This window comes from Scophthalmus maximus, chromosome 14 (assembly GCF_022379125.1).
Source record: "Scophthalmus maximus strain ysfricsl-2021 chromosome 14, ASM2237912v1, whole genome shotgun sequence".
In the NCBI taxonomy this organism is placed as follows: Eukaryota; Metazoa; Chordata; class Actinopteri; order Pleuronectiformes; family Scophthalmidae; genus Scophthalmus; species Scophthalmus maximus.
The window spans coordinates 3,374,032-3,398,781 of NC_061528.1; the positions used below are offsets into that span (position 1 = coordinate 3,374,032).

At 47.0% G+C, this 24,750-nt stretch overlaps 3 protein-coding genes across 8 annotated transcripts; 2 read left to right on the top strand and 1 right to left on the bottom strand.

Moving 5' to 3' along the window:
- Positions 1-2,213: 2,213 nt before the first annotated feature.
- hsd3b1 (hydroxy-delta-5-steroid dehydrogenase, 3 beta- and steroid delta-isomerase 1) lies at positions 2,214-6,103 on the top strand. Its single transcript, XM_035604923.2, has 3 exons — positions 2,214-2,617; positions 3,087-3,251; positions 4,226-6,103. The coding sequence occupies exons 1-3, from the start codon at positions 2,467-2,469 to the stop codon at positions 5,032-5,034; spliced, it is 1,125 nt and encodes a 374-aa protein (XP_035460816.1). The 5' UTR covers positions 2,214-2,466; the 3' UTR covers positions 5,035-6,103.
- Positions 6,104-6,486: 383 nt separating this feature from the next.
- On the top strand, positions 6,487-16,434 carry pla1a (phospholipase A1 member A). Of its 5 annotated transcripts, none has more exons than XR_007032156.1 (11): positions 6,490-7,085; positions 8,197-8,413; positions 10,104-10,281; positions 11,015-11,123; positions 11,908-12,009; positions 12,539-12,631; positions 12,785-12,967; positions 13,981-14,070; positions 14,743-14,848; positions 15,397-15,538; positions 16,035-16,163. XR_007032156.1 is itself a non-coding variant. In XM_047337445.1 (11 exons), exons 1-11 carry the CDS (start codon positions 7,004-7,006, stop codon positions 16,394-16,396), a joined length of 1,389 nt encoding a protein of 462 aa, XP_047193401.1. In that variant the 5' UTR covers positions 6,497-7,003; the 3' UTR covers positions 16,397-16,434. The 5 variants fall into 5 exon arrangements, 4 of the variants coding, with proteins under 4 accessions (XP_047193403.1, XP_047193402.1, XP_047193401.1 ...); XM_047337445.1 differs by lacking the exon at positions 15,397-15,538 and adding an exon at positions 16,306-16,434 and having other exon boundaries at positions 6,497-7,085; positions 12,803-12,967; positions 16,035-16,190; XM_035604914.2 differs by lacking the exon at positions 15,397-15,538 and adding an exon at positions 16,306-16,434 and having other exon boundaries at positions 6,501-7,085; positions 16,035-16,190.
- A 917-nt stretch (positions 16,435-17,351) lies between these two features.
- popdc2 (popeye domain containing 2) lies at positions 17,352-24,575 on the bottom strand. 2 transcript variants are annotated; one of them, XR_004784447.2, is made up of 4 exons: positions 23,691-24,575; positions 21,465-21,573; positions 20,697-21,295; positions 17,352-18,368 (listed from the first exon to the last, which is right to left on the bottom strand). XR_004784447.2 is itself a non-coding variant. In XM_035604922.2 (4 exons), exons 1-4 carry the CDS (start codon positions 24,182-24,184, stop codon positions 18,286-18,288), a joined length of 1,143 nt encoding a protein of 380 aa, XP_035460815.1. In that variant the 5' UTR covers positions 24,185-24,575; the 3' UTR covers positions 17,352-18,285. The 2 variants fall into 2 exon arrangements, 1 of the variants encoding a protein (XP_035460815.1); XM_035604922.2 differs by having other exon boundaries at positions 20,839-21,295.
- Between the last annotated feature and the right edge of the window lie 175 nt (positions 24,576-24,750).

Below are 24,750 nucleotides of genomic sequence, written 5' to 3' on the forward strand. Positions count from 1 at the left end.
AGCATGGGTAGCTCGCTCATATTAGCCTGCTACCGTTTGAAAAATGTTTCTATCAAACACTATCTTCAGTGTTATCTCGGCCCCTGCCTTTACTGTCATCCACGCAGTAGCTTACATGCTCTCCCGCCCCCTGCTGCCTGTGGTCGTTCCCTTTGCAGTTACAGAATTTTTAAAGGAAACCGCTCAATGCTTCCTTAAAGAAAAGAGAAACCCACATGTGTCTTGGTCAGAGGTCAGAGGTCAGAGAGGAGAGAAGCCATTTTTGGGGATCTGACCGTTTCCTTGTCCTGAAGTTGACGCTGTTTTTTAAACAGATAACGTCTCTGGTTAACACGAGCGCAAGATATTTTCCCATTTTAATCTACGAAGTAAACATCAGCAAATTGGGTTTTATAAATTTTTTCGAGCTTTTACATGTGGTGGCTAAATGAAACCAACGAAGTGAAGATTGTCTCGCTGAACAAAGACTGTAAATGCAATCAATTCTGTATGTCAGTGCTCATATTTGTGCAAAAATCTAAAAAGGCAAAAGAAAATGGAAGGGACTTTTTGTCAAGGGACTTGCGACGAGCCGAGGACGGTGGTTTCCGATGGTCTGCCAGAAACCTCACAATCCAGCCTGTTCGTTGAAACGAACAGACGGATGTGTGTTGCAAAAATAGCTTCAGACGGAATTCCTGGGAATAACGTGGTCAACGGATAAATCGGAGGCCATTTCGTCTCTCCGCCGCTCTCTAACATCCACACATGACGGAACACAAACAGGCCCATTGTGACGCTCGGGCCGAGAGGAAGAACATTGAACGTTGTGTGTCCGTAGTGAAGGATAAAGCAAACCTGTCGTCGTCACATCAGACGCGGTGCGGTTTGTGGGTGACAACGGAGTTCTGTGGCGCGAGAGTCACAAGATGTTGCCGAAGCGAAAACCGTGGTCTATTTCGGAAACTTGGATTTTGAACTTCCTGCGTTGACACAGTGACTTAACACAAGAACGATTTCAAAATAAAGCATGAAAATATAAATAAATGTTCGGCAGGAAGAAATACCCTAATGGAAAATGCTGCAATAAGACGATAATTCAGCGTTGCCGGGCAACAAAACTGAACCCAACCGATAGAGCCTTGTACAAATTGTGGAATTTAAGATATTATATTACGGCCAACATACATTATCATTACTGTCTTAACGTATAATGCACCCTGTAGTTTCACTCACTAACAAACAATGTTGCAGTTTGTAGATGAAATAAAAAAATCGCAGTCGATTCCTCGTTCCACGTTGTCTGATTTTCTTCCAATAAGTACGAGTAGGAACAATCAATTCATTCGTACAATGTGTCGTTAACTGTTAACAATAAAACTCACAAGCTGAATTACTGTCACGATAAAATGTGTTGTGTTTTGAGACGAGCTCTCCATGTTGCGTTTGCAATCACATTATTATCCTCTGTCAGCGAAGGCCAAACCCCCCGTGGCGATAACAGCCAGAAGCAAGCGAACACAGACATGAACACGTCCCGGCAGCCTTCGTCCTGGCGCGTCTGACGGAAGGGGAATGATGGCGACGCTTCTACCCTTGAACGTTCAAGGGTGGGACAACAGACAGCTGCGATGTGGCCTGCAGGCGCCAAGGCCGGCGGAGTACAGGCGGCCAGCTGAAGAGCGGAAATTTGAAGAATGACAAAATCAGCGCTCATTTTTTCGGGGGGGGGGGGGGGGGGGGGGGGGGGGCGGGGTGGTGAACCGAAGTTATTTATGGACCCACTTTCAATCCATCATTGATCAGGTGGTGAGGCGTCCACACAGCGGAGCGCGTTTCGTCACCTTGAAACGCCACATCTTGTGTTATTGGTCCGATTCCGGCCTTGAGCGTCGTACTGCACCGGAGCCCCCACCCCCCCCCACCCCCCCCCCCCCCCCCTCCCCGAGACAAGTGTTCGTCTGGATCAGACGGGTGGAACAAAAAGAAAGAAGGTCAGAGTCACATCACTGCACTCGAGGGCAGGTGTCCTCGCCGAAGGCTTTTAAAACATACAGCAGGCAAACGAGCGGAACGAAGACAATGTCGTTTCTGAGAGTTGCTCTCTTAAGTTGCCATCAACCCTCAACTCCTGCCTCGTGTTTTCCTCTGCGTCACATGTTGCGTCTGTCCCGTCCCCCCCCCCCCCCCCTGACACACAGAAGGTCTTTATCTTTCCTACTGTCCTTGGCTTATTTACGAGAAAAAAAAAGAGGTTCCATCCCACATTTGTTCTGCAGCTCACATTCCTCGGCGGCGCGGCGACTTGGGCCCGGCCCAGATCTTTTCCGATTACATTTCTGGGCGTACATAAGTGGATGGGTTGAGGACGAGGGGGCAGAAGGTGCCGCGCTCTCTTCTCCCACTGACTTTTGCTCCCGACGGAACTCTTCAGAAAGGATCTCGGAGAGGAGGAGGACAGATTTGATTTTTCTCCCTTCTCCCGCCATGTCTCTGAGAGGTGAAGTGTGCCTGGTGACGGGGGCCGGCGGCTTCCTGGGGAAGAGGCTGGTGCGGCTGCTGCTGGAGGAGGAGAAGACGGCCGAGATTCGGCTGCTGGACAAACGCGTACAGCCGGACCTCCTGCAAACGCTGGAGGGTAAAATCTCTCTGCGCTGCGTTGTCGTGTGTCATGTTTGAGAAGTGCAAGAGGAGGTTTTTCCTCATGTATGTACTTAAAAAAAACAACATTGATTAGATCATATTCATTTCGAAATTGTCCAGCTTTTCGTGACAAATGGCCACACATTTTAATACCAGCTGTGTATTTTATCATATTTACACTTTGACTAATCGAAGAAGCGTTATTAAAAAAAAATTGGGGCCAAAATATATAATGGAAATGAGGATTGGTTATTGGCTTTCCAATCTTGCCATCAATTAAAATAATAGTCTTGCTCTCAATTCAACTGCGATACCACTGGGCTTATGGAATAATTTACCAATCGACTCCAAAGCTGCAGACACTGTCATTATATATATATATTTATATATATATATATACAAATATATTTATATGCATATATGAAATGACCAATCCATTATATTCTCGCTTCACTTTGTGTCAGGCTGCCGAGGCGACACCAAGCTGAGTGTTTTCGAGGGCGACATCCGGGACGGAGACTTCGTGAGAGACGCCTGTCGCGGGGCGTCGGTCGTCTTCCACATCGCGGCCATCATCGACGTCAATGAGTCGGTGGAGTACAGTGAAATCTACGGGGTCAATGTCAAAGGTAAAGGCCTCCCGCTTCAATCCAGCTATATATTTAACTCTCACTTCATTTTTTTTCCCTCTTGTTTAAAATGTCTCATCCCATGTGTAACCATGCGACACGTAGATGAGGTGGAAGGTAAAACACTTCAACCTGTTTTCATGACTTCGCTTACCGATTGTCGCTTCTGCTGATTCCAATTTTTACTTTTCCACTATTGCACAACCATCTCTTCCAGTCCTCACACAGCGACTGACACTTCCAAATAAATGTAACACCGTTTTTCTTTTGACTTCAACCGACACTTCAGCTGCTTCGCATTTCAACAGACATAACTGTATTTATTACACTTACATTTTCAAGGAGTTGCAGAGTCAGAGAGATGCTACGGTCAAGTTATTTTTATTCAAGTGTTAGTCGAAACGTTAGTCGACATAAATCGCCAAAAATTAGTTTCAGCACTCTACTCCTCAATAGCTTTCATTGTGCTCATCTTCCCCTCCATTTCCAAATGTACACAGAATATACATATAAACCAATAAACAAAGTAATGAACCAAAACTTAAAATGCTCTCAACACTTTAACTGTAACTGCCACTTTAACTTCGTGAACTTCAGTGTTTCCATTTGAACACAACTTAGATATATTACATATAAACATATTTTTTGGGGGCTTGGTAAGATCATTTGGGTTATTATTAAAAAAACATAAGTTATGGCAGGGCTCCGAGCTCTGACTGTCCGTAACTCTGTGATAGATAGATATGATTGATTGATATCTGTTTTTATGAGTAAAATCAAATGTTGGATTTTAAATTATTTGGAAGACGGACTACTTTTATGACACCTGGGAAAGTTCTAGTGTCTGACATGAGTCAGTTTTAGACGTTTCAACCAATCAGTAGTTAGCAGCTTTTCTAGCTGTCCGTTGTTAAAATGGCCTCCATGCAAAGAGTTAGTTTGTCTTATCTGGGATCTGTTTTTAAACTCTGCAGGGACGCAGGTGCTCCTGGAGGCGTGTCTCCAGGAGAACATCGCGTCCTTCATCTACACCAGCACCATCGAGGTGATGGGACCGAACCCCCGGGGCGAGCCCCTGGTCAACGGCAGCGAGGACACGGTGTACGACTGCTCCCTCAAGTTTTCCTACAGCAAGACCAAGAAGGAGGCGGAGCAGAGAACCCTGCTGGCCCACGGCGAGGCGCTCCGGAACGGCGGCCGCCTGGCCACCTGCGCCCTCAGGCCCATGTACATCTTCGGGGAGGGCTGCAGCTTCCTGCTGAGGCACATGGGCGACGGGATCCGGAACCGGGACGTTCTGTTGCGGATGTCCCTACCGGAGGCCCGCGTGAACCCCGTCTATGTGGGCAACGTGGCCGCGGCCCACCTGCAGGCGGCCCGCGGCCTCAAGGACCCGCAGAAGAGGAACGCGATGGGGGGGAAGTTCTACTTCATCGCCGACGACACGCCGCCCGTGAGCTACTCGGACTTCAACCACGTCGTGCTGTCGCCTCTGGGCTTCGGCATTCAGGAGAAGCTCCCGCTGCCGCTCGGCCTCCTCTACGCGCTCTGCTTCGTGCTGGAGATGCTGTGCCTGATGCTGCGGCCGCTGCTCCGCGTCACCCCGCCGCTGAACCGGCAGCTCGTCACCATGCTGAACACGCCGTTCACCTTCTCCTACCAGAGGGCCAAGCGGGACCTGGGATACGAACCCCGATACAGCTGGGAGGAGGCGCGCAAGAACACCACCGAGTGGCTCGCGTCGCAGCTGCCGAAGGAGCGGGAGCGAATCAGAGCTAAATGATTCGGTTGAAAGATGTTGGCAGCATATCGACCGTGTCTCACGAAGTCACGTGTGTAAACAACAGCAAATTGTTCGATTAAAGCTACAGTGTGTAAGGTTTAGACGAACTTATTCGCCAGAAATTGGATATATTGTCAATAACTATGTGTTCAAATATGTATAATCATCAGGTGGACCCGACCTCCGTGTGAGTCTCCGTGTTTGCTACGTCGTGTTGAGTGCGGTTGTTGCACAAAACGGTTCCAGAATACGGCGCACCGGAATCAGCAGTGCGCCGTCATAAAGTGTCCCCTGTCGGTCGCTCGGTTGGTTCCGGTTTGCGACTTTTACCACCAGATTCCGCCAGAAAACTACAAAAGTGACACACCGTGGCTTTAAAGTATTTTTAAATTAATGTATTTGGCAAGTTGCAAATATGTTGATACTGAACATGAAATATTCACACTTTTTCAAAATAGCCACTCTTGCAGTACAGTATTCATTCATCCATAAAATGTCCTCATTTCCTCTGCAGTATCATGTTTGTTGTTACCACGATCTCACTGAGGAAACAGTTCAGTTGTATATGAATGTAATTTCTTGGAGACCATAAACAAATTTAATAATAAATGTTTTTTGTAATAAAACACGGTGATGTAAGTAATCAATTCATTGATTACCTAATTCATAATTGATGCATGACGCGTTGAATCCACTCATGAATAATGTTGGATGAAATCCTGAATAAGTGTTGTCACTATGAGTTCATGTTCTCGTTATATTAAGTGTTATTAGTAGTTATTATTAACTTGTGTAGTAATTCCATACAGAAATGAATATGTGCCATCAAATCGGCTGCAATCCAGTTACACAAGAAACTAAAAAAATCTGATCCATGTCATATCCTTCATATTCACACAGAACTATGGAAATATGTTTTTCTTTTTCACGCTCCTTGCTGACATATGTCTGTCCCCTGATTTTTACCTGTACATTTTTGTTTTTATCGCACCTTGCTCCTCTTTCTTCTTTTGCCACACTTCTCTCATCGACAACGTGAAATAATATCTGAATAAAACTAAATGCGGCACTCGTGACTTTGACCTCATTCCCCTCCAGAGAAACTACCAGCGGCTGGCAAAGAGTTCAAATGTGTTTTCCTTTTTGTTTTGCCACGGACTTCTTGAATACAGTTAAGCTCTTAATCTCGACTGACAAAGTGCAACGCATCACAAATCGCTGCCAGCGATATCCTTGACCCATTTTTTTCCCTGGGAAGGATTACATTGTTTGCGTGTGTGATTATACCTCACGGCTAGAAACAAGATGTACCCGGGACTGTTGCTGTTGCAATTTGAAGATGCACGTGTGTGATCAAGGGAGAAATAAAGTATTTTTTTTCCGCATATTTGCAATATAAGAGCGCAGATTACATAAGAGAGCGTCGATAGTGGAACAATCAATGGGCTGAGGATTGATTCTATTCAGACGACAGGGTGACCTCTCCTCTCCTCTCCTCTCTCTCTCTCTCACACACACACACACACACACACACACACACACACACACACGGCAGTGGGCAGCCCAGGCCAGAGTCCAGCATTCTGAACAAACAGCCATTGAACATCGATGAGGTCAGTCACAGATTCTCCGCCAGGCAAAGAGCTCCCGGCGCTTTGTCGGCCCGGTACAGACAAGGAGAAGAGAAAACAAACAAGTCCCCGACAAATGTGAGGACAGGCCGAAGGGACACGGGGCAAGGGTTTGTTCCTGGCACAAACGCTCGGAGCTTTGCAGGAATTAGAGGAAAGGGAGCAAACTCGGCCGGGATCGTCGAAAACATTTCTTTTCTGTGGATTCCTGCGTGGCCAGTTGAACACAAGAGTGATCTCCAGCCACCACCGGTGTGGGCCCTGAGGAGAACAGACCTCAAGCTCCCAGGCAGCGACGCTCACTCGCCCCCCTAATTCGCCGCTCGGTTGCCGCAGCGATGCCTCGGGAACACAAAGTCCTCCTCCTCCTCCTCCTCCTCGTCTGCGCGTGGACCGTCTGCATCGCGTCGCTGGCGCCGGGTGAGTGCTCTGCCCACGAAGGGGATCGGACATCACTTTGTGTGACAAAGCATTGGGTTCACGCAGTAGTTTCAAACTTGTCTCGGACGCCCGTTAAAAACTGTCGTTCTGGCTTATTGTCATGCAGTCTTGTGAAGCTATTCAGTCATTGGTCCGTTTCAATTATAGAAAATTGCCCGATACATTTGGAAATCCGACATGATTTTTTCACTACACAGATGGATGACGTATAGGTTCAGGGATAGAAATACTGAAATAAGGATTTTGTTTTTGTCTGAAGTTGGTCCTTTTTTTCTATAATGAGGCCATAATAATGTATATTTATCGCCTCCCAGGTTTGTTTTTTAAGACAAAAAACAAGTAACTGTACTTGTAGAAATAAATATCATTATCCTAGATAAAGAACACATGGCGATCAATGACTTCATCCTAGTTTAACCGAGAAGTATCAGTAAGTTATGTGACCATACTTTTACTCAAGTAAAAGTACCAGCAAAACAAAATAAAAAAATGCTCCATTACAAGAAAATTCAAAATCAAACTCTCATCTAAATGTACTTAAAGTATCACCAAGCAAAGGTAAAATGTCTCCTGTGACCAATATACTGTATATATGTGACATTATGTGTTCAAGTGTTAATACTTTCCCAATTAAAATGGACGCCACAACTCCACTTCTGCACCCGACCAATCGCGAGTCAGTCTCAGCTGTCAATCATGTAGCTTCACCTTGTTTTCTAAGCATCACATGACAAATTAAAAACAAACTTATCAGAAACACGAACACAGTGTGATAAGAAACTACCTGAAATTACAGATTTCTGAATTTTTTACTTTGGCCCATGTCCCATCTGCTGACGTGAAGTAGGCGGAGTTTACAACCTGTACTGCAGCCAGCCACCAGGGGGCGATACAGATGATTTGGCCTCACTTTTGTCATATCGTCCATCTTTATACAGTCGTTATATAGGTTTTATATCGTATATAGTGCGGTTGTTCAGTCAAGTGGTTCCCAACCTCGGAGCCTAAATATTGTCAAATGCAAAACACATATTTCATGTTTCAGCGTTTGACTTTAAAGAAACACCACAACGTCCTTCTCGTCCACCAGGTGCAGAGGAGAGACGGGCGCATGGCGAGTGCGCCGACCTCAACAACACCACGTGGCTCGGTTACCGGCAGCAGAGGTTCAACCTGCAGGTCCAGTACCTGCTGCTGACCAGGAGCAACGTGGACTGTGCGCAAAGGTTCGACCGGGAGTCTCTCGGCGAGCGGCCGTCCTACTTCAACGCCTCCCGGCCGACCAAGGTCATCGTCCACGGGTACAGGTGAGACCAGGGGCCCTCAAGGTTCCCTGACGACGCTTGCGAGTTCACTGTCGTCCGCCACGTCAGAGCAGGTCTAGACCGGGTCGAGAACCACTGTAGGCCAACGTGGACCTGACAGGGAGAGAAGAAGGACTGTTTCTATGTGTGGAAAACACAACAATATGAATTTCATTGCACAAATGAGCCAATTCACCACAGTGGAAGAATAAAGCTTTCACAGAAATCTGAAATGTTCTAGTAGAGACATGTTTGTTGTAAACCTGGTTTGTCCGGTGGTGTGTCTTCATGGTGGTTTTTGGATCTTTGAATATCATTTGATTGTTAAATATTGATACACATCATAAATACTTCATGTTAAAACTTTGTTTTCCTGGGCCTTTAAAACCATACTTCCCGAAAACCCAGGCCCCAAGTCCAGACTAACAAAGTGGACACGGTGGGTCATTTGTGGAAAGTCCCCATGAAATGAAAGTACGGGCCTTCTAATTGCAGCTTAAACAGAAGCTTTAAATAAAGTAAGACGCGCAATTATTCATCTTCGGGGGGGGGGAAAGGACAAATCTAAATATATACTCGAGGATTTTGGATGGCGTACTGTATATTTGAGAAAAAGACTTCAGGTCTGAATCCCAAATGAAAGAGCTCATGGGCAAACAGTAAATCCAGACAAATGAGTCAAGTCATCTCAGTCTATGTTCTCTAAGTGTGTAATCTACAGAGGATTCTCTAAAGAATATACCTGATAGAAAAAGTGCTGATGCTTTCCCCAAACAAAGCTGAGTGATAATCCAAAAAATAGAACAAGAACTTTTAAGAATAATTCTGCGAAAAGTGAAACGAAACGATGAACAAAAACAGTCGTGAGACTGAAAAACATGAAAACCAGAATCTGTAAACGACCAGTTGACCAGTCATCTGTTAGATTCCCCCTCACGTCCTCTCGTTGCTCGGAACTTTTTACATGCAAAATAAATATCACAACATAACATCCATGATTCAAAAATGGTTTCAACTCAGCTCCTGTAAAGGAACATTAAGCCCCATGAAGACAATTTAAATTTGAGGTGCGCCCTTTTTTTAATTGTGTTACGCTCAAACCAACAAATGCTTTTCCTCCCTCTTCCTCCACCCGCCCCGTCCTGCATCCGTACCATGATCCGACCCCCCGTCCTGCATCCGTACCATGACCCGACCCCCCGTCCTGCATCCGTACCATGACCCGACCCCCCGTCCTGCATCCGTACCATGACCCGACCCCCCGTCCTGCATCCGTACCATGACCCGACCCCCCGTCCTGCATCCGTACCATGACCCGACCCCCCGTCCTGCATCCGTACCATGACCCGACCCCCCGTCCTGCATCCGTACCATGACCCGACCCCCCGTCCTGCATCCGTACCATGACCCGACCCCCCGTCCTGCATCCGTACCATGACCCGACCCCCCGTCACGCATCCGTACCATGACCCGACCCCCCGTCCTGCATCCGTACCATGATCCGACCCCCCGTCACGCATCCGTACCATGACCCGACCCCCCGTCCTGCATCCGTACCATGACCCGACCCCCCGTCCTGCATCCGTACCATGACCCGACCCCCCGTCCTGCATCCGTACCATGATCCGACCCCCCGTCCCGCATCCGTACCATGACCCGCCCCCCCGTCCCGCATCCGTTCCATGATGTCCAGGGCCATGGGCAGTAAGCCGTCCTGGGTGAAGGAGCTGGCCCGGGCGCTGCTCCGGGCGCAGGACGCCAACGTGCTGGTGGTGGACTGGGTCTACGGCGCCTCCTTCGCCTACAACCTGGTGGTGGAGAACTACAAGGAGGTGGCGGTGCAGATCTCCGTCCTCATCAACCAACTGCAGGTCAGAGAGAGAGGGGGTGGTACAGACTCTGCCGGTTTCCACTGCTGCTAATAGTGCTTCATGATAATAATAATAATAATAATAATGAAATTTAACATTTGGATTTGAATTTATTTGATCTAACATTTGAAATTGAATTTTGTAGTACTGAAGTGATTTTCTGAGAGAAATCTTTTCGCCATCGTATTTAGATCAAGTTGCCTGGAAGGTTTTCAGGCCATATTAGAAATTGATTCTTGCTGTTTTAATAGATTTCTGTTCCATAATGATATAGAACTGCTGCTGTGACAGTGAATGTTATTTTAAAGCCAAAGTGAGCAGCAGCCCAAAGGAAACAGGAAGTGGTCCCAATGCACCGACTCACTTTTGACACTGTCTTTATAAAAAAGATGAACATTCCTGAATAAATATGTGTTTCCTTCCATTAAAACTAAAAATTGGGCCCAAACGTATTCAAGGGTACGAGAACTGATGGTTCACTGGGGTCATAGATGGACAGTAGAGTTTATATACTATGTGTACTCATGTGTACTGTGTATGTACTTTCAGAATGGGCACATTCATACCTGTACAGTACAGCTCATTTCCTCCTTGCAGGTCACGCTCCTACCACTTCCCCCGGTCCTGCTGATGGAACGTGTCCTAATACAAATATGTGTCTGTTCGTGGGAGACGCATGTGAAACGCACAGTTCCACAGGGACACTCTTCTTGTCTCATCTTGTCCCCGACAGAAGCACGGATGCAGGCTGGAGACCTTCCACTTCATCGGGGTCAGTCTCGGGGCGCACGTCGCCGGTTTCGTGGGGACACTGTTCGAGGGGAAGATCGGAAGGATCACAGGTGAGTGTGGGTCACGTCCCAAAAGATCATTGGAGATGCCGAAATTAAAGGTTTTGGCGAGGAGATCTCACTCCTGTTGCATCCGTGCTCCTCGTTGATTTTAACAATAAAGAAGCCCTTGAATATTAAGAAAAAGTAGAGAAAACGTACCGAACCGCGAAGGTCTCCGCCGCTCGGAAGCCCCTCACCGAGCCTCTCGCCTGTGAACGTGTGTGTGTGATTCAACGTGACCTTGGGAGATTAGCGGGGGGCTCCTCAGAGGACAACGACACTCTGATAAGACGTCCGCCAGCTCGACACAATACGCCACTGTTCACTGGTTTGTGTCACCTCTTATTTGTCAGAGTGGGGACACTTGTAACTTCCATCCATCGTCTACCGCTTTATCCATTTAAGGGTCGCGGGGGGGCTGGAGCCAATCCCAGCTGACATTGGGCGAGAGGCGGGGTTCACCCTGGACAGGTCGCCAGCCTATCGCAGGGCCACATACAGAGACGGACAACCATTCACTCTCACATTCACACCTACGGTCAATTTAGAGTCTCAATGAACCTGACCCCATTCTGCATGTCTCTGGACTGTGGGAGGAAGACGGAGAACCCGGAGAGAACCCACGCACACACGGGGGAGAACGTGCAAACTCCACACAGAAAAGGCCCTGGTTGGTTCGAACCGGGACTCGGACCCAGAACCTTCTTCCGTGCAGCCCACTTGTAACTTGTGCAAGTTTAAATGTGCACACGACGTGCTGACTGGAATTTTTGTCCTCGTCCTCGTCGCCCAGGCCTCGATCCTGCAGGACCCATGTTCAAAGGAGCCGACACCTTTGACCGCCTGGACCCGACCGACGCTCAGTTCGTCGACGCCATCCACACGGACTCTGACTGTGAGCAGACAACCTTTAAATTTGCCATGAAGCCTTAAATATGTTAATTCATTTTAATTTGCCATCAGGGGCCGAGGCTGCACATCGTGTCAGGTTGTTGTTGTTGTTGTTGTTGTTGTTGTTGTTGTTGTCGTCGTCTGCAGCAGAGGCTTTGTTAACCTCCATGTGAGGAAGGTCAACACATCACCTGGGCTACTGTACATAATGTCTTATAAGAAGATAATTTTTAGCCTTATTACTGCAAAAATTAGTAGAACATCATAATAATACTCAAATTTGAAGTACTTGTACTTTACACAAGTCTTTCCATCCTACCACTCTACATCTACTACTTATTTACCAGCTTTAGTTACTAGTTAGTCATATTTGTGCATACAAAACATATGGAGAACTTATATATTATGGTGTTTTGAAACTCCCCCCAAAAAAAGACAGGTTACAGTTACGAACAATAAGAAAATTAAAGAGCAGAGCTGCAGCGACAAAATGTTTGCCACGGTATTAACGAGGTTTTGTGAATCGGCATCAGATTTCGGCATCTCCATCCCCGTGGGTCACGTGGACTTCTACCTGAACGGAGGGAAGGACCAGGCGGGATGTGCCCGCTCCAGGTTCCCCTCAAGTAAGTTCATCACTCACTACGAGCTCCCGACAGTGATGAATAAGACTCAGATCATACGTGATTAGATCACAATAGATAATCCAGACTCCACTATACTGTGATTTGTTTTTGAGACGTCTGGCTCCCTGAGTGTTTGTTTGTGTGTGCTGTCAGTTCTCATCTACTTCCCAGTGTACGGTTATGTGATCTGTGACCACATGAGGGCGCTGCACGTCTACCTGAGTGCGTTGAACGGCTCCTGCCCCCTGAGGGGGGTCCCCTGCCCCAACTACGAGGACTTCCTGACGGGGCAGTGTGTGGACTGTGACGTCTTCAAGGGGACGTGTCCGACCATAGGTGATAATACGCCGAGGTTATTGAGTGATTTAAAAGTAAAATCCTTCTTTTATGCCTTTTTACTCATATTCATTCAGTGTTATCTGCCTCTCTGGAGTTTAGTCGGTCAATATATGAAAGTTTTTCATGTCATCTGTCTTTCTAGAATAAAAAAAAAACATATTAATGTGACATTGGAGACATAGAAAACCTCTCGTCAAACTGGTATTTATGCAATATAATAACTATGACTTTTGCAGTATGCTTTTTGTTATCTATGTGCTAAATATATCATTGCTATATGCAGGGAAAATCCACTAAAACAATCTCATAGCCAATGGCTAAAAGGCCATTCGGGCTCTCTCTCCATCAAAAATATTAATATTTGAATTAAAGGAAAAATCCAAGGAATGTGAAAAGATGTGGGGATGATTTATGGAGGAAATTGTTCCTCCATAAATGAGGTAGATTCATTTTACTAAAAAATTAAGTTTATTTTGTTTCTCTGTGAGATTTTACTTTCTCAAATTTAATTTCCATTTGCTTGATGGTTTTTACAGAACTTTCAATTGTATCTTAAAGTCTTTTATAAATCATATATTAAATATAACATGTTGTTATTTCAAAAAGCAATGATCTGACACTATCTTCCTGGAAAATGAAAAATTGTATATTATGTCGGACACATTATTCTGTGCCAGAGTGATTGACTTCAGTTATTTGACTGATGGATTGAATCTACATTCTCTTTAACCGATGCTTCACTTACAGTCACGGATGAAAGACGCAGGAACTACACAAAGTGCAGTGAAAGTGCAGAGAGACATCAAACTGTAAAAAGAATGAAAATATGAATTGCACATTCAGTCTCTGTTAAGCAACAGTATCACGGGGCAGGTCAGGCGTCAGGCGGCAGCTCTGGTCTCGTCACACGGCGGCTTCTTATCGCCTCAGCTCGCTGATACGACCACACACGCTGGGAGGCCCGACAGCGTGACCCCCACTCAGGGTGTGTGTGTGTGTGTGTGTTTCAGGTTTATCAGAAAACAGTGGAATAACCATATCTCCAATCCCCAAAGAGCAGAAGCTATTCCTTCTCACGACCTCTTCAGCACCTTTCTGTGGTGAGTGTGTGTGTGTGTGTGTGTGTGTGTGTGTGTGTGTGTGTGTGTGTGTGTGTGTTGGTCTATGTGTGTGTGTGTGTGTGTGTGTGTGTGTGTGTGTGTGTGTGTCTGTGTGTGTGTCTGTGTGTGTGTGTGTGTGTGTTTGTCTGTGTGTGTGTGTGTGTGTGTGTGTGCGTGTGTTTGTCTGTGTGTGTGAGTGTGTGTGTGTGTGTGTGTGTGTGTGTGTGTGTGAGTGTGTGTGAGTGGTGTGTGTGTGTGTGTGTGTGTGTGTGTTTGTCTATGTGTGTGTGTGTGTGTGTGTGTGTGTGTGTTTGTCTGTGTGTGTGTGTGTGTGTGTGTGTGTGAGTGGTGTGTGTGTGTGTGTGTGTGTGTGTGTGTATGTGTGTGTGTGTGTGTGTATGTGTGTGTGTGTGTATGTGTGTGTGTGTGTGTGTGTGTGTGTGTGTGTGTGTGTGTGTGTGTGTGTGTGTGTGTGTGTGTGTGTGTGTGTGTGTGTGTGTGTGTGTGAGCTTGATGGGTGTAGATTTGCAGGTAGTTTGGTGCAAACGTATTCGTGGGATCAGACTGTTTTCAGACGGCCAATGTCTTTGTCAGTTTTTTTCTTTCTTCTCGTCAGAAGAGAAATTCTTCAATGTGTGTTTTTTAAAACCAGCTGTTGTTCCTCCCGCTCAGCTCGTCACATCCTGCTGGAGCTGGAGGTTTCTCCCCTGGACAAGAGCGCCGAGGTGGAAGTGACACTGAGGACGGAGAACCTGGGAACCGAGCAGAGGCTCCGGCTGTGGGTGCCCACATCTCACACAGCGTATCACAGCGTCACGATACAGCCCAGATTGCACATTTATAATGCAATCAACACTTCACCACTGAAACAATTCAGCAGTATTCGTCTGACGGAAAATTAACCAGCAACTAAATCACATTTTAAGTAATTAAAAAAAAATTGAAGTGCCAAAAGTTGATCAAGCAAAGCAAACAAGAAAAAAAACAATTTGAGGGATTTAATTGATCATGGTTGCAGCTCCTCTCACCCAAAGTCCGATTATTAAAAGTCCATATACATGCATGTGTGCAACGAGAGGAAGTTTTCAAGAATTTTCAATGAACACAAATGAGTTGCAGGAGGAAGGGTGAGAAGGAAAACCGCAGGATGAGTCAAAAATCAAACTCCCCCCCAAAAATGTCTGTGATGTTCAAACCGAGATAGTGACGTCGCCATGGTGACGTCATGGCGACGTCACGGGAATCGACTCAGCCACGCGCGAGTGTGACGCTTGAAACTTTGCTGGGAGGGCAGAGGGTCTAATTAATGCTCTGTCTGCTGCACAGCCTTCATTGGGACTGATTGCGGCAAACTCCCGGCGGGAGCCCGTTCTCACAGAGCCGCCGGCTCTTCTCCTCATCCCGGTGCTCGCGCGGAGCGACAATCTTCTTCTCTTTTTCTCTTTCACTTTTCCAACAGTGAAACAAGGTGAGCCGGGGGCCGCTTCTATTTTTGAGACGAGTGGTACAGTGTGTTCCACTGTAAAGACCCAGACAGGTGCAAAGAGACTGAGCCAGGAAATGCTGAGAGAGAGAGAGAGAGAGAGAGAGAGAGAGAGAGAGAGAGAGGGCGGGAAAGTGCCTGCACGTGCACAAGGGCTCACTTCACTTCTATTTATTTTTCAGTTGAATTTACTGAAAGAGTCAATAAATCTGTTTTGTGGTCGCCTGCGGACACACACAATGAACCAGAGCGAACACAATGAACCAGAGCGAACACAATGAACCAGAGCGAACACGTTTCGAGGAGACGTGGGACACGAGAACAACGAATGAAACCGCCTTTTTGGGATTCATGGTCCACCTGGTCGTACTTCTATTCAGTCTGAGTAGTAAACACGGGAGGCGACGATAACTGTCCGCCGTGATGGACGTTGCTCGTGTGACCTTGTGTGACCTTGTGTGTGTGTGTGTGTGTGTTCCAGTCAGACGTCTACGACGGTGCACAGGACGGTGCTGGCTCATCCCGTGGCCCTGTGCGAGATCCACTCCATCGCGCTGCGGAACACCGGCGCCCGCTTCTACCGACAGGGCGACGTCCACTTCAAGTCCGTCTGTCTGTCTGAGTTCCCCGCGCTCAGGTACGACGGGGGGCGGGGGCGTGTGGACACCACACGCAAACACACACACACACACACACACGGTCACACACACACACACACGCGGGTCATTCACAGATATCTGAATCTGTTGCAGGCGAGAGGACCCGCTGTGCGTGAACAACGTCCACGTCCGACGAGGAGCTCCGTGGCGTCACGACTTTGTGCAGGTGTGCGGCTTCTACTGAACCAAAAGAAGAGATCTGCTCCGGGGGGGGGAGGGGGGAAGACACTCGAACAAAAAAAACAGCCAGAGCATCTTCTCATAAACAATGAAGTGCGATTCACATTCTCCTACACCTCGTTTTGAAATGACCAGCGAGTCAAATCTCAGTGGAACCACGAGACGAACCACACTTCCTTCTGGATTCTCTACAGAAATGTGATGATTGATTTGACATAGCGTAGTGGTTAGAACCTCACAGCGAGAAGGTTCTGGGTTCGAGTCCCGGGTCAAACCAACCAGGGCCTTTCTGTGTGGAGTTTGCATGTTCTCCCCGTGTGTGCGTGGGTTCTCTCCAGGTTCTCCGGCTTCCTCCCACAGTCCAGAGACATGCAGAATGGGGTCAGGTTCATTGGAGACTCTAAATTGACCGTAGGTGTGAATGTGAGAGTGAATGGTTGTCCGTCTCTGTATGTGGCCCTGTGATAGGCTGGAGACCTGTCCAGGGTGAACCCCGCCTCTCGCCCCATGTCAGCTGGGATTGGCTCCAGCGCCCCCCCCCCCTATTATTTCTGATTGCGTGCGTTTTGTTTTTGCCTATTTCAGTTCGCCTCTCAGCTCATTCCTCTTCTCTTCAAAGTTGTTTTTTTTCCTATGATGTTGTATTTTTAAGGGAGATTCTGGCAATAAAGAGAGAAATAAAACGTGCCACTGTGCTTTTTGCCTTGACCCAGTTGATACTTGGATGTTTAATCAATGGGGGGAAAAAAAAACAGGAATTGGAAGCATCAACATGTTTAGTGTAATCAAAGATTTTGGAATATGATTTGCTATCTACCATTATTTTAATAGTTCAACTTCAAATGTGTTTTTTTGGCTCAAACGGTGATGTGACACAAAACCCTTTGATGCATTAGTAGGCAAAGAATATCCGCGAAAAAATGAATTGCCCAAAAAAGTCGAGACAGAAAACCCCGATGCATCTTCACCGCACACAAAGAGCTTTATGGAGAAATCTTGGCCCCATGAAAAAACATTGACTGCATCATTTAAGTCCCATCTCTCTATTTTTGGAAGATAACAACAGACAATTCACATGATGCATGTGTGTGTGTGTGTATGAGATACTCAATTGGTTATTTAAAAAGAAACATGGTCTACAACAGACATCCAATAGTAATATCGCCACGGAAGACTCTGTGCAGGGTCACGGTGCGTTCAGGTGATAAAACCAAACATTCCCAACAACACATGGAAGTAATAGAGCAAATCTCAATTGAACATTTCCCCGCTCGTGACAGGATGAAGAATTGACTATGACGCAGACTCAATAAGTCCGATCTAGAAAGTGTGCAGTTAAAAATCAATACTCACTCTGAGTTATTTGTGAACCAAAACATCAAAAGTCTTTCAAATACATTGAATATTAGTGAGATGAAAAAAAACAACATGAAAATGAAAATCGTCAACATAAAGATCTATTTTTATAACAGGAATTAACTAATTCAGACATTTAATGTGCTGGTATAAGTGACAAATCTCTTCCATGTCTCAGTACCGGTTAAGATAATGGTGTCATTATCATGACAATCATTTTTTTGCCTAAATGCTGCTTCAGAGACTTCATGACGAGGGCTAGTACGGTGAAAATCATGAGCTCAAAATATTGATTATTGAAACATATCAATATCGGCTTTCGCGTCATTTTTGAAAACGTAATTTGAACGTGGAGAAAGAAGGGCACGCGTTCAACGTGCTCGCGAGTGAAGACGTGACCTGAGGTGAGACCAGGGGCAGAGATGAGGAAGAGGAGGAGGAGGAAGAGGAGGAGGAGACAGTGCCATAACGAGTGACACGTGACACATTCGTACCGCTACACAGTAAATAACTGAGTGTTTCCAGGAGAGGCTGTTCTCACAGTTTGGGCGTGTCGGTGGGAGCCAGCGGCGCTCGGCCCCTTCGGAATCGGGCCGGTAGATCCACGCCGCTTTCACCTCCTGCAGGGTCGACATCAGAGCTCGGGTTAGGGACAGTGGTCTCATAGTAACTCACATCTTTAAGTTAAATAAAAGTTAAAGTCATGCATTCAAAACCCTTTTAAAAGCAAAAACATATTAGTATCAATGGTAAGAGTGCTATAATAATAATACTTCATCCATCCATTATCTACACTGCTTTGAGACAATCCCAGCTGACATTGGCCGCCAACCTATCGCAGGGCCTACTGGACTGCCTTCCTCTTTGCTGTGGCTCAGGAATGACAGCGGGGGTCGTCCACTAATCGACGGGTCGGTGGTTCGATTCCCAGCTCGTCCAGTCCACATGTTGAAGTGGCTTTGGGCGAGACTGTGAACCCCACGAGCTAGCCCTCATGGTGGCTGCAACCGGCAGCGTGTGAACGAGATGCATGGCAACGTGCTAGAAATAGAAGCGCTTTATGAATGTGTGTGTGTGTGTGTGTGTGGGTGTGTGTGTGTGGGTGTGTGTGTGGGTGAATTTCAACAGTGCTGTAAAGCGCTTTTAGTGGTTGATAAGACCAGAGAAGCGTGTTTATTAATGCTGTTCATTTACGATGCAAGTCCATTTAACTCTAAAGGGACTGATGTTGAATCCAGAAAGCTGCTGCATTACATAACATTTCACATTTTTTAAATATTTTCTGCTGAAATTGCACTGTAACTGCTGGACATGTGGCTCTTCACACACACACACACACACACACACACACACAGAGAGAAATGCAAAGGATATCACAAATATCTATTTTAGGGTGTTCAAAGTACTAGATTCATGTGTTGTCGTCCTCCACGAGGTCTGAACTGTCGGCCTCCTCTGTCTGAAGTGTGTGTGTGTGTGTGTGTGTGTGTGTGTGTGTGTTTCTACGGTCTGTGCTAGACTTGATCTACGGCTCCACAGCCGCCCTGCAACCCAACCCCGACACCCACCCAGCGACGCGGCTGTGAAACGTGATCGTCCTCCACCTGTGACTGGGCGAGTGAGAGCTGCTTTTTGGGATGTCGGGGAGGCCGGTGGGGTTGAGGCGGGGTGATGAAGCAGGCCGATAGACTACGAGTGGTCAGCAAACCCGGATTACAAAAGCACTGGCGCTGAACTTTTCGGACATCCCCTAAAATTTCCAGGCTCCAATCCTCGTCAGATAAGGACACAGCTGACGCCCGGTCCACCTCACCGCTGCCGCTCCCTCTGCAACACGCTTGAGTCCGCTCTGCACTCATTTGCCCTTAGACTGTTTTTACTGAGCTTTTATCCGAGTGGACACTTTTAACTCCGCTACTGTACCAAACATGAGTGTTTGAGCAAACACTAGAGCAGCTGCATGGGGACAGAGGGAATTTAAATCTTAGAATGTGGTTTTGGGAAGTAGCCTATGATGATAATAATAATAATAATAATAATACAGATTTCCCAAAGCTGAAGCAAAGAATTTAACGTCAATCTGTGGCTAGAAATACTTTTACCGGGGAAATCAAAACTCAGATAAATTTTTTGCTTTTAAAAGTAAATTTATTTTTATTTTCAAATGCAAATGACCAAGCAGTCGCAGCATCAGATCCGTGAAACGTAAATTTAAAAAGAGCAAATACAAGAACAACTATATTAATATCTCGACATCACAACTCAGAATATAACTAGATAATATTCCTATATTCATAATATCATAAAATCCTTAAACAAACTGACATATTAGTTGCATGATTACCTACAAAAATGTGGTGATTCGCTTTTTTTTTGTCCACACGTAACTACATCAATTTGACATTTAATGGTCTCGTCATATGATCAAATTACACGATCCTCATCTGGAGATAAAGTTTGCTCTATTGTCACTTGAATTTTCTTTTTTTTAATTCTGCAAATTTGCTGATGTTGATGATGTGATATGATCAAACTACTCAACTTCTGTTTCCAAGGTCAAGATTGAACTTGATTTAACTTTTTATTTTTGGTAATTGCGTGTACATTGCTTCCTGTGGTGGATGAAGTACTACGTACCGGTACTTAAGTAAAAGAAAACACTCAAAATTGACTTGAGATGCTTCGTGGGTTACACCGCTGACTTTGGTACAGAAGGTGGGGGGTTTGATTCCCGGTGCATGGCTAGAATCCAGTGTGGCCTACCTCTGATATGAGTGAAGAACTGAAAAGTATTGCTAATATTAAAGCAATAGTCATTTCAGCCCAGCCGCCCAGCCCTATGTCTCACTACAAAGCCAGGGTTAGTAAGAACTGTGCACCGCACGCCAGCCATGCACACACATGCCGCCCGCCCCCCGCACCACTCTCCGCCCAGGTGAGGTACTTACATGTAGCTTAAGTAGGTGACCCAGTGTGTTAGCTCCAGCACCCTGCCCCTCTACCTCAAATAATCCCTCTCACTGCCATAATCCATTAAGGAGCCCGCCACATCGGCAAAGTCCTCCAGGACCAGGCTGGTGGAGTCCTCACCAGAGAGCAGCTCCAGAGGCTCTGACGCCCAGGGGTGCTGGTAACGGTCAGGCTGAGGGGCCTGGGGTTCATCCAGGTACGTCTCCCTTGGTCCCTGCAGGTGCGGCTGGAGGGGCTGAGGCTGGGCTGGTTGGAACTTCTCGTAGGCCGGCACTTGGTCCTCGTCCTGCTGCTCGACGTGCTGCTCCTTGGCGGCGCCGCCGTCGCTGCAGCTGCCGCCCTCGCTGCCCTGCGACGACGGGGCCAGCACGTGGTAGAGGCTGGGCAGGCGGATGTCCAGCAGCACGCCGCTCTTGATGTACAGCTTGCTGTTGAGGTTGTAGAGCTTTTCGGCGATGTCGTAGCCCAGCATGACGGAGAAGAGGCGGGCGATGTCGCGCTCCTTCGATATCAGCATGTAGAGGCGCCGGCGGCGCCATGAGACGTAGCGGGAGTCCTCCTCGGCCGTCAGGGTCACCTAGGAAGTATGAATGAAACCTGAAACATCTGGGGCTTTGATCCCCAGCAGTCATGGAGCAACATTATTAAGTCCATCAATTCACTCTCTTTTAGCTCTGTTTTTGGTCTCCACCAGCTCCTGTCTCTTCAGCTGTGTTCACCAGCATGCTGCGGCCTCTGTACAGTACCTGGAACTTTCCCTCCTCGTTTGGTCTGAGAGACTCCCACTCTGGAGAGTCGAGGAACTGGTGGCGGTGGATGTAGTGCAGGAACTGGCCCTCCAACGATACGCTGATCCTGCGAGACGTTAAAAAAGAAAAAGACATGGATTAGGAAGTGATAATGAGGGCAGAGGTCACTGCAGGCAACGACATATTTGCATCAATATCCTTGAAAAATCTCTTGGAAAAGAAATATCCTCCTCCAAACTGTGCCGCGACCCAGTCTTTGTCACAGCAGTTGGCACATGCGCAGCAATCCCACCAATTAACACCCGTGTTGCTCAGTATCTGGGTCTTAATTACCTTACAAGGCAACTATAGCACACTGCCAGGGACAAGGGATCTCCACCAGGGAGTCCCAAGCTAAAAATGCCACCGTGCTGCCAGGACCTTCGGGGGCAGCTGTGCGTCGTGTCGGTGGCTCAAGCCCCGGCTCTCCCAGCCCACGTGTCCCAATGTCCTTGGGCAAGATGTGTGTGAGAGTGTGAGATATCAAATTGCTGTACAGTGTGGATGTGAGGGAATGGGTGAATGAATGCAGCTCGTACCGTTGTCGAGAAGGCTAGAAAAACACTATGCAGTTCATCTACTAACTGGGTGGCACATTGCTTATGGACAAAAGTATCTGGACACACCTGTCTTTTGGTCAGTTATAGTAAAACATCCAATACCCATGGTCTTGCAATAAGACGGCTCTACAGCCATATTTGGGGTGTCCACATACTTTTGGTCATGTGAACAGGAGACACTAAACCAGATGTTGATCGAATATCAATAGTGCAAATATTTGAATCTTGGAAAATGTGCATTCAATCTGAATAATAACACACATTTTGAATAACGATAAACAAGAACATAAAATTATATTAGGCCTACATCTAGTACACCACCACTTTAAATATGTGGGGAAAAACGAATGCATCAGCTTTGTTTGTTGATCGAAATTTGAGTTACACTCCCAGAGTTGTCGACACCGTGTCCAACTTTTAATTTCGAGGTAAGAGCGTCCACTCCCCCGTCCCAAGCACAAGGATATCGTTTAACCAGCTGGCACTCTGCAGGGGGACGGCACACTGGTGAGTCACAGACAAAAATACTCTGTTTACAACATTTCTCTTGTGCAGGCTCCAGGACTGTGAGATCTAATGCAGCTCCGCTTTGAGGATGTTTGGATGAAGAGGATACATTTCCTGTTACGGCCGCTGGCTGCCAACAGCCCCAGATGAGTTTAAAAATAGAAATCCAGTTCTGGAGTCGCCGGTTTGAATAGGAAAAATCAATACATTCTACAATATACCTGCGGTGGTATGCCTACAAATGAGTGAGCACTTTCTGGTTTAGTCTGGGATTCTGTGACACTATTATCTGCGACAACAAAAAATGACAAGTCGTAGCAAAAAAAACACTTCTAATCTTCTTGGAGATTAATCTTCTTCACAAAACTTTGAACACACACTGTAACTGGACAAAACATGAAGGCCTGTGAAACAATGCAAACCATAAAAGAAGCCATAGTATTAAAATCTGACTTACAAAGTGTTGGATGTTGTCCTTGATGTGTACAGTAAGTACACTGCGACATCCCTGCCGGGTGTGGTGCTTGCACTTACTGTCAATATTTTCAAATCAGCAATTGATCAAATGACTTTGTTGAAATGTGCACAGAGTTACTCACAAATAATCAACACCCACAACGCTGCTTGTTGCTTTTGCGGCTGCAACTTCACTGCTAGCTCTTCGCTGGCCCCACTGCCAGTGTACCGTTTACAGCTGCAACAGGCAGCTGAGAAAAACAGCTGGACTCTACTGTACCTGCTCATCACCAAGCAAACAGACACGATTAGCAACTGGCTAGAGAAAATGTTGCCGTTAAAGAACCAGATATTTCCCTCTGCAGGTGGTGGAGACCAAAAACAGAGCTAAAAGCGAATGGATATTGCCCTTACATTCAACAAGTGACCATAAATACGAATCTAAATGAATGTTAATGTTGCTCTGCAACAGCTGGATATGTAAATACGCAACCATTGGCAAATATGTCGGCCATTATAACTTAAAAGGTGATGGTCCTGAATGTGAGATGTTGTGTTTACAGCTTATTTTCACTTGCTCCAAATGTTCTATGGACACAGTTCGTGGCGGTGGTTTGCGTCACGTACACAAAGACATGCACACAAACACACACTCCCCCACCTCCCAGACAGCAGGAAGGAGAGCTGGTCGATGGGCGTCTTGCCCTCCACGGCGTACGTCTCTCCCGCCTTCAGCTCCACCACTTTGCTCTCGAAAGCCCTCGCTATCTCCTTGAACACCCGGACGGGCACGCCCAGCGGCAGGTAGACCGCCTGGTAGAGCGAGGTGAGCTCCTCGCTGCGTATGCCCTCCTGGTGCAGCCGGCAGAGCAGGTGGCAGATCTGGGCCAAGCAGGCCAGCAGCAGCAGCAGGTTCCAGGTGAAGACGTCCAGGCCGCACATTGTCATCCAGCCCCACAGGGTCAGACACGCCAAGGCCGGAGCCATGAAGCCGAAGATGAAGAGGCACCCGTAGGCCCCGCTGCCCCCCATGTAGCCCAGGAACAGGATGGTGTTGCCCAGGTGGTAGATGGCTCCCTCCGTGTTGTTGCTCCAGCCATCGCACAGGGGGGCGAACAACAAGCTGTCCAGCAGGGTCGAGTTGTCTGCGCTCATGTTTGAAACTCTTGACAAATGACAAGAGAAGAGAATAACAACGGAACCAGCAAGACTCTCCACCCAGTGAGAGTTGCTGCTATTTCTGTCAGCTTTGTGTTTGAATCAGGGCTCGATCAAAAAATTCTAAAAACGAAATAAAAAGTCAGAAGCAATTGTTTGTTCCCTCGACCTGCACTGGAAAAGTCGTCGACGTGAAGAAGTTCTCACGACTCTGTTGGCGACAGAAGCACAGCTGGAATGAGTTTCTTCTTCTTCTTCTTCTTCTTCCCCTCCTCCTCCTCCTCTCATTGTGTGTCCCCTCTTCCCTCCTCTGGCTTTCTCGCTCCCGTCTCGTCCCCTCGGTGTCTTCCTGTCGTCTGCCTCTCGTGCCTTCTTCCCTCTCAGCCGCCGGCCTGCGCTGTAGAACCAACAGCTGGAGGAGAAGGGGACGAGGGCGGGAGAGGGGGGGGTTGGAGGTTGTCGATAGAGCCCTAGAAGGATAACCATGTTTGGAATTGAAACCCAAGGAGGAGAGAGTGGTGGACGGAAAGCAGGCCCGCTTACTTAACATAACAGAATGAGAG

Coding starts and splice junctions, on each gene's coding strand:
- pla1a (XM_035604914.2), top strand. CDS start 7,004: ATGCCTCGGGAACACAAAGTCCTCCTCCTCCTCCTCCTCCTCGTCTGC. Junction 11,124..11,907: donor GAAGATCGGAAGGATCACAG/GTGAGTGTGGGT, acceptor CTCGTCGCCCAG/GCCTCGATCCTGCAGGACCC. Junction 16,191..16,305: donor TCTGAGTTCCCCGCGCTCAG/GTACGACGGGGG, acceptor AATCTGTTGCAG/GCGAGAGGACCCGCTGTGCG.
- hsd3b1 (XM_035604923.2), top strand. CDS start 2,467: ATGTCTCTGAGAGGTGAAGTGTGCCTGGTGACGGGGGCCGGCGGCTTC. Junction 2,618..3,086: donor CCTCCTGCAAACGCTGGAGG/GTAAAATCTCTC, acceptor ACTTTGTGTCAG/GCTGCCGAGGCGACACCAAG. Junction 3,252..4,225: donor CTACGGGGTCAATGTCAAAG/GTAAAGGCCTCC, acceptor TAAACTCTGCAG/GGACGCAGGTGCTCCTGGAG.
- popdc2 (XM_035604922.2), bottom strand. CDS start 24,184: ATGAGCGCAGACAACTCGACCCTGCTGGACAGCTTGTTGTTCGCCCCC. Junction 21,574..23,690: donor TCCTTCCTGCTGTCTGGGAG/GTGGGGGAGTGT, acceptor AACGTCTCGCAG/GATCAGCGTATCGTTGGAGG. Junction 18,369..20,838: donor GCCTCTGGAGCTGCTCTCTG/GTGAGGACTCCA, acceptor TCGACCCTGCAG/GAGGTGAAAGCGGCGTGGAT.